This window comes from Grampus griseus (assembly GCF_964374135.1).
Source record: "Grampus griseus genome assembly, chromosome: 1".
In the NCBI taxonomy this organism is placed as follows: domain Eukaryota; kingdom Metazoa; phylum Chordata; class Mammalia; order Artiodactyla; family Delphinidae; genus Grampus; species Grampus griseus.
In genome coordinates, this window is record NC_139017.1 from 24,404,739 (window position 1) to 24,421,601 (window position 16,863).

Sequence of the window (16,863 nt, forward strand, 5' to 3'; positions counted from 1 at the left end):
ACCAATAAGAACATGAAAAGGTAAGCCATAATGAAAGGAAATATTTGCAAAATATATATATGATAAAGTACCCAAAATATATAATGAATTCTTACAACTTAAGGGAAAAAAAGGAAGAAAAGTCAATTTTTTAAAAATGGCAAGGAATTCCTTAGTGATCCAGTGCTTAGGACTCAATACTTTCACTGCTGAGGGCCTGGGTTCAATCCCTGGTCTGGGAACTAAGATCCCACAAGGCACACAGCATGGCCAAAATAAAAAGAAAATAGCAAAAAATTTGATCAGAGACCTCACCAACAGAGATATATAAATTACAACATATCCTAAAACCAATGAAAAAGTGTCCAACTTTATTAGTCATTAGGGAAATGCAAATTAATACCAAATGAGAGAATACTACACATACATGAGAAATGTCAAAAATTAAAAACAGTATCAAGTGTTAACATGCATGAATGGAACAACTGGAACTCTAATACAGTGCTATGGCCATGTAAAAGATTCAGTTATTTTGGAAAACAGTTTCTTTAAAATTTAAGTATACATTTAACATACAATCCAGCAATTCCAAGAGAAATAAAAATATATTTTCTCACAAACACCTATATACAAGCGTCCTTAGCAACTTTATATGTAATAGTCCCAAACTGGAAACTCAAATATCCATCAACTTGTGAATGGATAATAAAATTATGATATATTTATAAAATAGAATACAATTCAGCAATAAAAGGAATTAATGATTATATGCAACAACATGGCTGAATCTCAAAGCATTGTAGTAGGTAAAAGAAGTCATATACAAAAGACTGCTCACTATACAATTCCACTTAAATGACAGTTCTAGAAAAAACAAAACTATAGTTACAGAAAGTAAATCATCAAGGGCTGAAAGTGAGAAGAAGGGCCTAAGTGCAAAGGGTCACAAGAGAACTTTTTAAAAACCCTGATTGTGGTGATTGTCACATGGCCAAATACATATGTCAAAACTTATGGAACTGTGTGCTTTAAACTAATGAATTTAGTGAATATTAATTTTTTGTCAATAAAGAGTTTTTCCCAAGAAGAATAAAATACCAAGGAATAAATGTAGCCAAAGAGGTGAAAGACCTGTACACTGAAAACTATGACACTGATGAAAGAAATTGAAGAAGACACAAATAAATGGGAAAGATATTCTGTGCTCATGGCTTGGAATAACTAATATTGTTAAAATGTCCATACTATCCAAAGCAATCTACAGATTCAATGCAATCCCTATCAAAATTCCAATGGCATTTTTCAAAGAAATGAACAATCCTTAAATTTGTATGGAACCATAAGAGACCCTGAATAGTTAAAGCAATCTTGAGAAAGAAGAACAAAGCTGGAGGCATCACACATCTTGGTGTCAAACTATATTGCAAAGCTATAGTAATCAAAACAGCATGGTATTGGCATGAAAATGGACACATAGATCAACAGAGTAGAGAGCCCAGAAATAAACCCATGCATATATGGTCAATTAATTTACAACAAAGGAACCAAAAACATATATTGGGGAAAGGACAGTCTTTTCAATAAATGGTGTTGAGAAAACTGGACAGCTACATGCAAAAGAAGAATCCCATACCTTACACCACTTAAAAAAAATGGATTTAAGACTTGAATGTAAGACATGGAACCATAAAACTCCTAGAAGAGAACATAGAGGGTAAGCTCCTAGACCTCAGTCTTGGCAATGATATTTTGGATTTTACACCAAAAACAAAAATAAATAAGTGGGAGTACCTCAACCCAAAAAACTTCTGTACATAAAGAAAACCATCAATGAAATGAAAAGACAACTTACAGAAAAGGAGAAAATACTTACAAATCATATATTAATAAAAGGTTAATATCTAAAATATATAAAGAATTCATATAACTCAATAGCAAAAAGAAATCTGATTTTAAAATGGGCAGAGGAATTAAATGGACATTTTCCTCAAAGAAGGTATACAAACAGCCAACAGATACATGAAAATGTGCTCAACATCACTAATCATCAGGGAATGCAAATCAAAACCGCAATGTGGGGACTTCCTGGTGGCACAGTGGTTAAGAATCTGCCTGCCAATGCAGGGGACACGGGTTCAAGCCCTAGTCGGGGAAGATCCCACATGCCGCAGAGCAACTAAGCCGTGCGCCACACCTACTGAGCCTGCGAGCCACAACTACTGAGCCCGTGTGCCACAACTACTGAGCCCATCTGCCACAACTACTGAAGCCTGTGTGCCTAGAGCCCGTGCTCCACAACAAGAGAAACCACCGCAATGAGAAGCCTGCACACCACAATGAAGAGTAGTCCCTGTTTGCCCCAACTAGAGAAAGCCTGTTCATAGCAACAAAGACCCAACACAGCCAAAAATAAATTAATTAATTAATTAATTAATTTTTAAAACACCACAACATGATATCACCTCACACCCGTTAGAATGGCCATCATCGAAAATGACAAGAGATAAGTGTTGGTGAGTGTGTGGAGAAAAGGGAACCCTTGTGCACTGTTGGTGGGAGTGTAAATTGGTGCAGACACTATGAAAGGCAGTATGGAGGTTCCCCTCAAAATTAAAAATGGAACTACCATGTGATCCAGCAATCCCACTTCTGAGTGTTTATCCAAAGAAAATGAAATCACTATCTTGATAAGATATCTGCACCCCCATATTCATTGCAGTATTATTTACAATAGTCAAGACATGGAAACAACCTAAGTGTTCATCGACAGATGAATGGATAAAGAAAATGTATATATACATATATATATATACATACATACACAATGGAATATTATTCAGCCATAAAAAGAAGGAAATCCTGCCATTTGCAACACATGGATGGACCTTGGGGCATTATGCCAAGTGAAATAAGTTGGACAGAAAAAGACAAATACTATATGATCTCACTTACATGTGGAATCTTTTTTAAAAATGAACTTTTAGATACCGAGAACAGATTGGTTGTTGCCAGAGGCAGGGGTTAATGTTGGGTGTCGAGTTTGAGGGGGGTGGGGGTGGGACACGGGTGAAGTGGGTGAAGGTCATCAAAAGCTACAGACTTCCAGTAAGGGAAATAAGTCCTGGGGATGTAATGTACAGCATGGTGATATACAGGCAGACCTCATTTTATTGTGCTTTGCTTTATTGCGCTTCGCAGATACAGTGTTGTTGTTGTGGGTTTTTTTCTTTTTCTTTTCTTTCTCTCTTTCTTTTTTAAACAAATTGAAGGTTAGTGGCAATCCTGTATCAAGCAAGGCTTTTGATACCATTTTTACAACGTTGCTCACTCCGTGTCTCTGTGTCACATTTTGGTAACTCTCCCAATATTTCAAATTTATCTTTCTATTTCTCATGGTGATCTGTGATCAGTGATCTTTGATGTTACTATTGCAAAAAGATTATGAAGGCTCAGATGATGGTTAGCATTGTTGAGCAGTAAAATATTTCTAAATTATGATGTATACATTGTCTTTTTAGACATCATGCTATTGCACACTTAATAAATTACAGTATAGTGTAAACATAACTTTTATATGCATTGGGAAAAACAAAAACTTTTTGTGACTCACTTTGTTGCATTATTTGCTTTATTGTGATGGTTTGGAAATGAACCCAGAGTATCTCTGAGGTATGCCTGTAGTTAACAATACAGTATTGTATATTTGAAAGTTGCTGAGAGAGTAGATCTTAAAATTTCTCATCACAAGAAAAAAAATTAGGGGAATTCCCCTGCGGTCCAGTGGTTAGGACTCTGTGCTCTCACTGATGAGGGCCCAGGTTCGATCCCTGGTCGGGGAACTAAGATCCCACAAGCCACACCGCATGGCCAAAAAATAAACAAACAAAAACTCTGTGAACTAAATTTATTCTGGTAATCATTTCTCAATATATACATATATCAAATCATTATGCTGTACATTTGAAACTAGTATAATGTTATATGTCAATTCTATCTCAGTTTTTTAAAAGATAGTTTTAAAAGGCTGCAAGAACTGTGCTGTAAAGAGACTTGATTAACTTTGTCAACAGCTTTCCCTCTCATCCTCCCTATCTTTTGTTGATCACCTATTAAGATACTGCAGAATTATAGTTTTACATACTGTAGTGTAGGAAAATGTTTCATGTAGTTGATTATAGGATGAAGAACAGGAAGAAACTAGAAATGTAGCTCTGTGACTTCTTGGCTTACCTAATATGCAAATCACTGACACCCAAAAGAGATTTCAATGGAAAACTATACAGAAAACTCTACAGCTAACAAAATTTACAGAATGATTCTATTCTCTAAGATTTTGTTTATTTAATAAAATTCTATGTTGTTTGTTTGAAGTTTTCAATTCATAAAAATTGGCAATAAAAGCATTTCCCCCAAATCTCCAAATAGCACAGAGGAAAAAAAGATAGCAAAACCAGTTACTTTACTAAGCTTGTGAGCACTCCTTAGGTTCAGCTCATAGCTCCTAAGGTAGAGTGGATATCTATTACATAAATACATTTTTCTGGTAAAAGTATGTTCTCAATGTTCTGAAAAACCACTGGCCAGATTCCACATTTTAAGCCTAGAGCTCCCCTAACACTTACAGTGTAATACTTTTTATTCCTTTCTCATGAGAAATGAATAGTGTAAGAAAATTGGTTATTGCCTATTGTCCTTATAAAAATCACACTACGTTAGTATGTGCATCTTTCCCAGAAATAAAAATTATATAAATTACACAAATGTATATATTGCAACAAATGGAGTGTATAATGCTTACTTACTATTTTATTGATATTAGAGAACAGAAAAGAATATGCACTTTGAAACAGACTCAAATAAGAGAATTATTGCTGGCTATGACAATAACAGATAATATCTCTCATATTACAGATAACATAATAGATAATAATAGATAATCAGATGATAGATAATAAAAGCCAGACCACATCTTCTCTTTCAAGCAATTGTGGGCACAAGCATCTGTGTCTGCCACTTAAAAAAAAAAGGGTGCATATGTATATGTGTGTGTTGGCTTCAGAACCACTAGGTCTTGTTAAAAACAAAAAAAGAAAGAAGGTTCAGCAGCAGCGAGTTAAAATTAGTGTAGGAATTTTGTGACGTTGTCTGGATTAAAGAATACAGAGAAATCAGAAAACACTTTGGTCTGTGTCCCTTGGTCCCTTGAAATTATTGTCTAATTGCTGAATTTTAAAGACCTAGCCCATGTTTTGTCAAGGCTATAAAATACTCAAATCCATTACTGATGAATACTGGCTAGTTGAAGATACATGGTGATTTGTGGTGATCAGTGTTTTCCAAACTGACAAATCCCTTTTTGGTTGCCAGCTTTATTTCACTGATTCTAAGACAGCATCTGAGTTATATTTCAAGTAAGTCATATGACACTAATTAAGGTGGAACTCACCAAAACCAGAATATTAGATTTTAAGAGTACTGTGAAAAGTCAGTGCTGAACTTGATGCCTGCGGTCTTCTTTCCAGAGAGATGTTTTCCACGATCTTGGCAGGGGAATTCTGGACAGTGCCTGGCAAGGCTATACTACTACTCTCCTGGCTTATGGCCAAACTGGCTCTGGAAAAAGCTATTCCATGATTGGGTTTGGGGCAAACAAGGGTATCATTCCAAATGTGTGTGAAGAGCTATTTCAAGCAATTGAGAACCGGGAGAAAAATCAAGAATACCAGGTATGTATTATTCTAGAATCCCTTATTTAAGGAATTTTTTTTTCATTTTGGAAATTCTCTGCCCCCAATGAAAGTTATCGGCATCTCTATTTTAGGATAATGTTAATTATCCTAAAAGGATAGTCTTCAATAAATGGTGTTGGGAAAACTGGACAGCCATGTGCAAAAGAATGGAATTAGACCACTATATTACACCATACACAAAAATTTACTCAAAATGGATTAAAGACTTGAATGTAAATTTTGAAACCATAGATGTCCTAGAAGAAAACATAGGCAGTAACCTCAATGAAATCGGTCTTAGTGATGTTTCTGTGGCTCTGACTCCAAAAGCAAGGGAAAGAAAAGCAAAAATAAACAAATGGGACTAATAAAACAAAAAACCTTCCTCACAGAGAAGGAAACCATCATTAAAATGAAAAAGCAAATAAAAGAAATGAAACTGAGTTATTGGTAATGAGATGGATGGACCTAGAGTCTGCCATACAGAGTGAAGTAAGCCAGAAGAGAAAAACAAATACCATATGCTAACACATATATATGAAATCTAAAAAAAAAAAAAAAAAGGTCATGAAGAACCTAGGGGCAAGACAGGAATACAGACACAGACCTACTAGAGAATGGACTTGAAGATATGGGGAGGGAGAAGGGTAAGCTGTGACAAAGTGAGAGAGTGGCATGGACATATATAGACTCCCAAATGTAAAATAGATAGCTAGTGGGAAGCAGCCTCACAGCACAAGGAGATCAGCTCGGTGCTTTGTGATGACCTAGAGGGGTGGGATGGGGAGGATGGGAGGGAGGCTCAAGAGGGAGGGGTTATGGGGACATATGTATGCATATGGCTGATTCACTTTAGTGTACAACAGAAACTAACACAGTATTGTGAAGAAATTATACTCCAATAAAGATTTATTTTTTAAAAATGAGGGCTACCCTGGTGGTGGAGTTGTTGAGAGTCCGCCTGCCGATGCAGGGGACGCAGGTTCGTGCCCCGGTCTGGGAAGATCCCACATGCCGCGGAGCGGCTGGGCCCGTGAGCCATGGCTGCTGAGCCTACGCGTCTGGAGCCTGTGCTCTGCAACGGGATTGGCCACAACAGTGAGAGGCCCGTGTACCGCAAAAAAAAAAAAAAAAAAAAGGGCAGAAGACCTGAAAAGGCACTTCCAAAGAAGATATACAGATGACCAACAGGGACATGAAAAGATGTTCACCGTCACTAATTATTAGGGAAAAGAAACTCAAAACCGCAATGAGATATTGTTACCAAAAGTGGGGTACAGCTGCTCACTGCTCAAAAGCCAACAAAGAGGCAAGGTTGGTGGAAAGGAAAGTTTGCTTTATATTTCAGAGGCTGGCAACCTGTCCAAAGGCTGACTGCCGCCAACAGTCAGTGGGCAAGAGCTTTTACAGGGAAAGGAGAGAGGGGGCTACATGTGGAAACAGTAGTGTCAGCTCTGACAGTCACCTTGAAATTGGTCGTGTGGTGATCTGATCAGCATCATCTTGATTGTTTGAAGTATGGTTAATCTTCAGTTCCAGGGTCGGTTTCCATTTTTTTGAGGCCAGTTCTCAGAATTGTGGCAGCTTTTGTCATGGCTACAGTCTGGTCATCATACAGTTAACTTCTTCCACCTTGTGGGGTTTTTAGTATCTATAAGACAGCTCAAAGGATATGGCTCAGAATATTATCTACATCCCTTGGAGAGGAACTAAATGTCTTTGACTATGCTTAATGACTAAATGATTATTTAGTCTTGTTGGACTGTTTTTTTTTAATTTAATATAATTTAATTTTTTTATACAGCGGGTTCTTATTAGTTATCCATTTTATACATATTAGTGTATATATGTCAAACCCAATCTCCCAGTTCATCCCACCACCACCCCCACTTTCCCCCCTTGGTGTCCATACGTTTGTTCTCTACATCTGTGTCTCTATTTCTGCCTTGCAAACTGGTTCATCTGTACCATTTTTCTAGATTCCACATATATGTGTTAATATACGATATTTGTTTTTCTCTATTTGCCTTACTTCACTCTGTATGACAGTCTCTAGGTTCATCCAAGTCTCTGCAAATGACCCAATTTCATCCATTTTTATGGCAGAGTAATATTCCACTGTATACATGCACCACATCTTCTTTATCCATTCCTCTGTTGACAGGCATTTAGGTTGCTTCCATGACCTAGCTATAGTAAATAGTGCTGCAATGAACATTGGGGTACATGTGTCTTTTTGAATTATGGTTTTCTCTGGGTATATGCCCAGTAGTGGGATTGCTGGGTCATATGGTAATTCTATTTTTAGTTTTTAAGGAACTACCATACTGTTCTCCATAGTGGCTGTATCAATTTACATTCCTATTAACAGTGCAAGAGGGCTCCCTTTTCTCCACACCCTCTCCAGCATTTGTTGTTTGTAGATTTTCTGATGATGCCCATTCTAACTGATGTGAGGTGATACCTCATTGTAGTTTTGATTTGCATTTCTCTAATAGTGATGTTGAGCAGCTTTTCATGTGCCTCTTGGCCATCTGTATGTCTTCTTTAGAGAAATGTCTATCTAGGTCTTCTGCACATTTTTTGATTAGGTTTTTTGTTTTTATAATATTGAGCTGCATGAGCTGTTTATATATGTTGGAGGCTAATCCTTTGTCCATTGATTCATTGGCAAATATTTTCTCCCATTCTGAGGGTTGTCTGTTCATGTTGTTTATAGTTTATTTTGCAGTGCAAAAGCTTTTAAGTTTCATTAGGTCCCATTTGTTTATTTTTGTTTTTATTTCCATTACTCTAGCAGGTGGGTCAAAAAAGATCTTGCTGTGATTTATTTCACAGAGTGTTCTTCCTATGTTTTCCTCTAAGAGTTTTACAGTCTTACATTTAGTTTACATGAGTTTATTTTTGTGTATGGTGTTAGGAAGTGTTCAAATTTCATTCTTTTACATGTGCCTGTCCAGTTTTCCCAGCACCAATTATTGAAGAGACTGTCTTTTCTCCATTGTATATCCTTGCCTCCTTGTCATAGATTAGTTCACTGTAGGTGCGTGGGTTTCCTATCATGTTCCATTGATCTCTATTTCTGTTTTTGTGCCAGTACCATATTGTCTTGATTACTGTAGCTTTGTAGTATAGTCTGAAGTCAGGGAGTCTGATTCCTCCAGCTCCGTTTTTTTCCCTCAAGATTTCTTTGGCTATTCGGGGTCTTTTTTGTCTCCATACAAATTTTAAGATTTTTGTTCTAGTTCTGTAAAAAATGTCACTGGCAATTTAATAGGGATTGCACTGAATTTGTAGATTGCTTTGGGTAGTATAGTCATCTTCACAATATTGATTCTTCCAATCCAAGAACATGGTATATCAGTCCATCTGTGTCATCTTTGATTTCTTTCATCCGAGTCTAATAGTTTTCTGAGTATAGTTCTTTTACCTCCTTAGGTAAGTTTATTCCTAGGTATTTTATTCTTTTTGTTGCAATGGTGAATGGATTAATTCACCATTAATTTTTTTTTTTTTTTTTTTTTTTTTTTGCGGTACGCGGGCCCCTCACTGTTGTGGCCTCTCCTGTTGCGGAGCATAGGCTCCGGACGCTCAGGCTCCAGACACGCAGGCTCAGCGGCCATGGCTCACAGGCCCAGCTGCTCCGCAGCATGTGGGATCCTCCCGGACCGGGGCACGAACCCATGTCCCCTGCATCGGCAGGCGGACTCTCAACCACTGCACCACCAAGGAAGCCCAATTCACCATTAATTTAATTTCTTTAATTTAATTTCTCTTTCTGATATTTCGTTGTTAGTGTATAGGAATGCAAGAGATTTCTGTGCATTAATTTTGTATCCTGCAACTTTACCAGATTCATTGATTAGCTCTAGTAGTTTTCTGGTGGCATCTTTAGGATTCTCTATGTATAGTATCATGTCACCTGCAAACAGTGACAGTTTTACGTCTTCTTTTCCAATTTGTATTCCTTTTATTTCTTTTTCTTCTCTGATTGCCATGGCTAGGACTTCCAAAATTATGTTGAATAATAGTGGCGAGAGTGGACATCCTTGTCTTGTTCCTGATCTTAGAGGAAATATTTTCAGTTTTTCACAATTGAGAATGATGTTTACTATGGGTTTGTCATATATGGCCTTTATTATGTTGAGGTAGGTTCCCTCTATGCCCACTTTCTGGAGAGTTTTTACCATAAATGGGTAAAATGCTTGTCAAAAGCTTTTTCTGCATCTATTGAGATGATCATATGGTTTTTCTTCTTCAGTTTTTTAATATGGTGTATTGCATTGATTGATTTGCATACATTGAAGAATCCTTGCATCCCTGGGATAAATCCCACTTGATCATGGTGTATGATCCTTTAAATATGTTGTTGGATTCTGTTTGCTAGTATTTTGTTGAGGATTTTTTCATCTATATCCATCAGTGATATTGGTCTGTAATTTTCTTTTTTTTTTTTTAGCATTTTTGGTTTTGGTATCAGGGTGATGGTGAGCTCGTAGAACGAGTTTGGGAGTGTTCCTTCCTCTGCAATTTTTTGGAATAGTTTGAGATGGTGTTAGCTCTACTCTAAATGCTTGATAGAATTCACCTATGAAGTCATCTGGTCCTGGACTTCTGTTTGTTGGAAGATTTTTAATCACTTTCAATTTCTTTACTTGTGATTGGTCTGTTCTTTTTTTTCTATTTCTTCCTGGTTCAGTCTTGGAAGGTTATACCTTTCTAAGAATTTGTCCATTTCTTCCAGGTTGTCCATTTTATTGGCATAGAGTTGCTTGTAGCAGTCTCTTAGGATGCTTTGTATTTCTGCGGTGTCTGTTGTAACTTCTCCTTTTTCATTTCTAATTTTAGAGTCCTCTCCCTCTTTTTCTTGATGAGCCTGGCTAAAGGTTTATCAATTTTGTTTATCTTCTCAAAGAACTAGCTTTTAGTTTTATTGATCTTTGTTACTGTTTTCTTTGTTTCTATTTCATTTATTTCTGCTCTGATCTTTAGGATTTCTTTCCTTCTACTAAATTTGGATTATGTTTGTTCTTCTTTCTCTAGTTCCTTTAGGTGTAAAGTTAGATAGTTTATTTGAGATTTTTCTTGTATCTTGAGGTAGGATTGTATTGCTATAAACTTCTCTTTTAGAACTACTTTTGTTGCATGCTGTAGGTTTTGGATCGTTGTGTTTTCATTGTCATTTGTCTCTAGGTATTTTTTGATTTCCTCCTTGATTCTTCAGTGATCTCTTGGTTATTTAGTAACGTATTGTTTAGCCTCCATGTGTTTGTATTTTTTACAGATCTTTTCCTGTAATTGATATCTAGTCTTGTAGCATTGTGGCCGGAAAAGATACTTGATACAATTTCAATTTTCCAAAATTTACCAAGGCTTGATTTGTGACCCAAGATATGATCTATCCTGGAGAATGTTCCATGAGCACTTGAGAAAAATGTGTATTCTGTTGTTTTTGGATAAAATGTCCTATAAATATCAATTAAGTCCATCTTGTTTAATGTATCATTTAAAGCTTGTGTTTCTTTATTTATTTTCATTTTGGATGATCTGTCCATTGGTGAAAGTGGAGTGTTAAAGTCCCCTACTCTGAATGTGTTACTGTTGATTTCCCCTTTTATGGCTGTTAGTATTTGCCTTATGTATTGAGGTGCTCCTATGTTGGGTACATAAATATTTACAAATGTTATATCTTCTTCTTGGATCGATCCCTTGATCATTATGTAGTGTCCTTCTTTGTCTCTTCTAATAGTCTTTATTTTAAAATCTATTTTGTCTGATATGAGTATTGCTACTCCAGCTTTCTTTTGGTTTCCAATTGCATGTAATATCTTTTTCCATGCCCTCACTTTCAGTCTGTATGTGTCCCTAGGTCTGAAGTGGGTCTGTTGTAGACAGCATATGTAAGGGTCTTGTTTTTGTATCCAGTCAGCCAGTCTGTGTCTTTTGGTGGGAGCATTTAATCCATTTACATTTAAGGTAATTATCGATATGTATGTTCCTATTCCCATTTTCTTAATTGTTTCGGGTTTGTTATTGTAGGTCTTTTCCTTCTCTTGTGTTTCTTGCCTAGAGAAGTTCCTTTAGCATTTGTTGTAAAAGTGGTTTGGTGGTGCTGAACTCTCTCAGCTTTTGCTTGTCTGTAAAGTTTTTAATTTCTCAATCAAATCTGAATGAGATCCTTGCTGGTTAGAGTCATCTTGGTTGTAGGTTTTTCTCCTTCATCACTTTAAATATGTCCTGCCAGTCCCTTCTGGCTTGCAGAGTTTCTGCTGAAAGATCAGCTGTTAACATTATGGGGATTTCCTTGTGTGTTATTTGTTGTTTTTCCCTTGCTTCTTTTAATATGTTTTGTATTTAATTTTTGACAGTTTGATTAATATGTGTCTTGGCATGTTTCTCCTTGGATTTATCCTGTATGGGACTCTCTGTGCTTCCTGGACTTGATTAACTATTTCCTTTCCCATATTAGGGAAGTTTTCAACTATAATCTCTTCAAATATTTTCTCAGTTCCTTTCTTTTTCTCTTCTTCTTCTGGGACCCCTATAATTTGAATGTTGGTGCGTTTAATGTTGTCCCAGAGGTCTCTGAGACTGTCCTCAGTTCTTTTCATTCTTTTTTCTTTATTCTGCTCTGCAGTAGTTATTTCCACTAATTTATCTTCCAGGTCACTTATCTGTTCTTCTGCCTCAGTTATTCTGCTATTGATCCCATCTAGAGTATTTTTCACTTCATTTATTGTGTTCTTCATCGCTGATTGTTTTCTCTTTAGTTCTTCTAGGTCCTTGTTAAATGTTTCTTGCATTTATTCTATTTCCAAGATTTTGGATCATCTTTACTATCATTATTCTGAATTCTTTTTCAGGTAGACTACCTATTTCCTCTTTATTTGTTAGGTCTGGTGGGTTTTTATCTTGCTCCTTCATCTGCTGTGTGTTTTTCTGTCTTCTCATTTTGCTTATCTTACTGTGTTTGGGGTCTCCTTTTTGCAGGCTGCAGGTTCGTAGTTCCCGTTGTTTTCGGTGTCTGTCCCCAGTGGCTGCAGTTGGTTCAGTGGGTTGTGTAGGCTTCCTGGTGGAGTGGACTAGTGCCTGTGTTCTGGTGGATGAGGCTGTATCTTGTCTTTCTGGTGGGCAGGTCCACGTCTGGTGGTGTGTTTTGGGGTGTCTGTGGCCTTATTATGATTTTTGGCAACCTCTCTGCTAATGGGTGGAGTTGTGTTCCTGTTTTGCTAGTCGTTTGGCATAGGGTGTCCGGCACTGTAGCTTGCTGGTCGTTGAGTGAAGCTGGGTGCTGGTGTTGAGATGGAGATCTCTGGGAGATTTTTGCCATTTGATATTACGTGGAGCTGGGAGGTCTCTTTTGGACGGGTGTCCTGAAGTTGGCTCTCCCACCTCAGAGGCACAGCACTGCCTCCTGGCTGCAGCACCAAGAGCCTTTCGTCCACACGGCTCAGAATAAAAGGGAGAAAAAGTAGAAAGAAATAAAGAGGAAAAAATAAAATAAAGATAAAATAAAGTCATTAAAATAAAAAATAATTATTAAGAAAAAATATTTTTTAAAGTAAAAACAAAAAGAAAAACGGACGGATAGAACCCTAGGACAGATGGTGAAAGCAAAGCTATACAGACAAAATCTCACACAGAAGCATACACATACACACTCACAAAAAGAGGAAAAGGGGAAAAAATAATCTATCTTGCTCTCAAAGTCCACCTCCTCAATTTGGGATGGTTTGTTGTCTTTTCAGGTATTCCACAGATGCAGGTACATCAAGTTGATTGTGGAGATTTAATCCGCTGCTCCTGAGGCTGCTGGGAGAGATTTCCCTTTCTCTTCTTTGTTCTCACAGCTCCCAGGTGCTCAGCTTTGGATTTGGCCCCGCCTCTGCGTGTAGGTCGCCGGAGGTCGTGTGTTCTTCGCTCAGACAGGACGGGGTTAAAGGAGCAGCTGATTCAGGGGCTCTGGCTCACTCAAGCCGGGGGAGGGAGGGGTACGGATGCGCGGCGCAGAGGCCAGCATGACGTTGCACCAGCCTGAGGCACGCCATGCGTTCTCCCGGGGAAGTTGTCCCTGGATCCTGGGACCCTGGCAGTGGCAGGCTGCACAGGCTCCCCGGAAGGGGAGTGTGAAGAGTGACCTGTGCTCGCACACAGGCTTCTTGGTGGCGGCAGCAGCAGCCTTAGCGTCTCATGTCTGTCTCTGGGGTCCGCGCTTTTAGCCGCGGCTCGTGCCCGTCTGTGGAGCTCCTTTAAGCAGCGCTCTTAATCCCCTCTCCTCGCGCACCAGGAAACAGAGGGAAGAAAAAGTCTCTTGCCTCTTCGGCAGGTCCAGATTTTTTGCTGTACTCCCTCCCAGCTAGCCGTGGCGCACTAGCCCCCTTCAGGCTGTGTTCACGCTGCCAACCCCAGTCCTCTCCCTGGGATCCGACTGAAACCCGAGCCCCAGCTCCCAGCCCCGCCCGCCCCAGCGGGTGAGCAGACAAGCCTCTCGGCCTGGTGAGTGCCGGTCGGCACCGATCCTCTGTGCGGGAATCTCTCCGCTTTGCCCTCTGCACCCCTGTTGCTGTGCTCTCCTCCGCAGCTCCAAAGCTTCCCCCCTCCGCCACCCGCAGCCTCCGCCCGCGAAGGGGCTTCTAGTGTGTGGAAACCTTTCCTCCTTCACAGCTCCCTCCCACTGGTGCCGGTCCCGTCCCTATCCTTTTGTCTCTGTTTATTCTTTTTTCTTTTGCCCTACCCAGGTACGTGGGGGGTTTCTTGCCTTTTGGGAGGTCTGAGGTCTTCTGCCAGCGTTCAGTAGGTGTTCTGTAGGAGTTGTTCCACGTGTAGATGTATTTCTGATGTATCTGTGGGGAGGAAGGTGAACTCCACGTCCTACTCTTCTGCCATCTTCCCCCTCTCCCCTCCCATGCAGTGTTTTTTGTTGTTGTTGTTTGTTTGTTTGTTTGTTTTGCGGTACGCGGGCCTCTCACTGTTGTGGCCTCTCCCATTGCGGAGCACAGGCTCCGGACACGCAGGCTCAGCGGCCATGGCTCACAGGCCCAGTCGCTCCGCGGCATGTGGGATCCTCCCGGACCGGGTCTCGAACCCACGTCCCCTTCATCGGCAGGCGGACTTTCAACCACTGCGCCCCCAGGGAAGCCCTCCCATGCAGTTTTAATCTGCTTCCTCTGTCTTGTTTCTGGAGTAAGCAAGTGTGTGCACACTCTTCGTGAGTGGAGTCTAGGTTTCTTACAGCCCTCTGTCAGTCTCACTGGTTTTCAAAGCAGCTAGGGGAACTCATCCTCCTGGTGTCAGACACCAGGGCTGGGTTGCCCACTGTGTGTTCCATCCTCTCACTCCCCAGTAGGATCTCCAAGCCTGTGTAATACCTCTCCTCTTCTGTGTCCCTCCCAGGGGCACAGGTCCCGACCTGATTGCTTCTCTTCCCTTCCGACCCGATTCTGTGTGGATCTTTCTTATAGCCCTGGTTTTGTAAGCATCCTTCTTCTGGTTTCCAATTAGTTTTCAGTGAGAATTGCTCCACGGGTACACGTATTTTTGATGTGTTAATGAGGGGAGGTGAGCTTAGCGTCCTCCTGCGCTGCCATCTTGATCTCCCCTCCCATTTGTTTATCTTAAAATGTGATGCTCTCTGAAGCTAGTTGGAAGCTCTGGGGAGGTAAGGTTTGACTGGCAGGACTCACCACAGGGTGACTAACAGACAAGCCAGTTTTTCATGGGTGAGGGATGGTGGTGGCAAAATGTCAGTATCTTAGAGCCTTTTCTCTAGACTAGAGTAGTTCAGATTCCCCCAGTCTCCTGTTTAAGGGGTGTAAGCTTGGCTAGCATTATTCCAAAAGCACAATAGGGTGAAGACCAATCTTTTTCTCTGCATATGTTCAGATCAGAGAGTGAGCAATAAAGAACATTTTTCTCTTCACAGTTGAGGCTGTAACACAGGCACCCACACATGCAATGTTTTGTATGTTTTTAATTTATATTAAGAACTTCCTCCATATCATTAAAATTATTTGAGAATCTCCTATGGCTTGTGAAAAAGAGCTTTACTATATTTAATATTTCGCTGTTTCCTTTGCTGTACATTTATCTCGTTTCCATAGTACTTTTTTTTTTTCAAAGATGACAGTTTCAAGAGAATCTTAATTTACTTTGTGCCCTTTTAAATACAGGTTACATTCAGCATGCTGGAAATTTACAATGAACAGGTAACAGTGATGATATTTTCTGACACACAAATCTGAGTGACTCTCTGCAGCTTAATAAATATCAGAGGCTCCCCCTCACCTATCCTACAGATAAAGTCAAAACTCTTTAGCCTGGCATTGACTATTCAGCCCTAACCTACCTCATTTTAGGTAGGTTCCACTTCATTTTATGTCCTTGTGTCTCCACACATTCTATTCTTCAGCCACATAGAACTATTCTTCCTTTGCAGAATATGTCATTCTTTCCTACATCTATCTTCCCCTACCCGGAATACCCTTCCTGCTTCCTCTGGCCTTAAAGAAACTACTAAACTTCAAATCCAGCTCAGATGTCAGCTCCTCTATACATCCTAAGGCTTCAGTCAGTCTGGCTTCAGGACAGTGGTTGGCAAACTTTATCTTCAAAGTCCAGACAGAAAATATTTTAGGCTTTGAGGGCCATAAAGTCTCTGTCACCACTACTGTATTCTGCCCTCAGGGCACAAAAGCAGCCACAGAGGATATGTAAATGAGTGGACGTGGCTGCATACCAATAAACCTTTGTTTACAGACACTGAAGCTTGAATTTCACCTAATTTTCACGTCACAAAATATTTTTCTTTTGATTTTTTTCAGCCATTTAAAAATGTGAAAAACATTGTTACCTCAATGATCATACAAAAACAAGTGGAGGGCTGAATTTGGCCGATGGGCCATAGTTTGCTTGATCATAGAACGTGGGTTCAAATCCCAGCTCTCTCATTTACTAGCTTTGTGACTTTGGGATATCACTTTATCTCAGAGCTCAGTTTGCTTATTTATAAAGTAGAGAATTTAAAATAAGACACTACACTTTGAGATGCACTGAATCTTAAATTTCTAACGTAGCGCTTATCAAACGCTAGATATTGAGCAACCTTTCCTCTTTGTGCTTATATCATACTGTAAAATTTTATTTACATATTTGTATC

At 39.3% G+C, this 16,863-nt stretch overlaps 1 protein-coding gene across 1 annotated transcript in view; it reads left to right on the forward strand.

The window, feature by feature from the left end:
- Window positions 1-16,863, forward strand: part of LOC309819682 (kinesin-like protein KIF28P) — a gene marked incomplete at its 5' end in the record, with an annotated part of 86,220 nt that overhangs the window by 21,799 nt on the left and 47,558 nt on the right. The window contains 2 exon segments of the mRNA XM_082650060.1: window positions 5,502-5,705; window positions 15,878-15,913. Coding sequence (XP_082506186.1) covers window positions 5,502-5,705; window positions 15,878-15,913 — 240 coding nt within the window.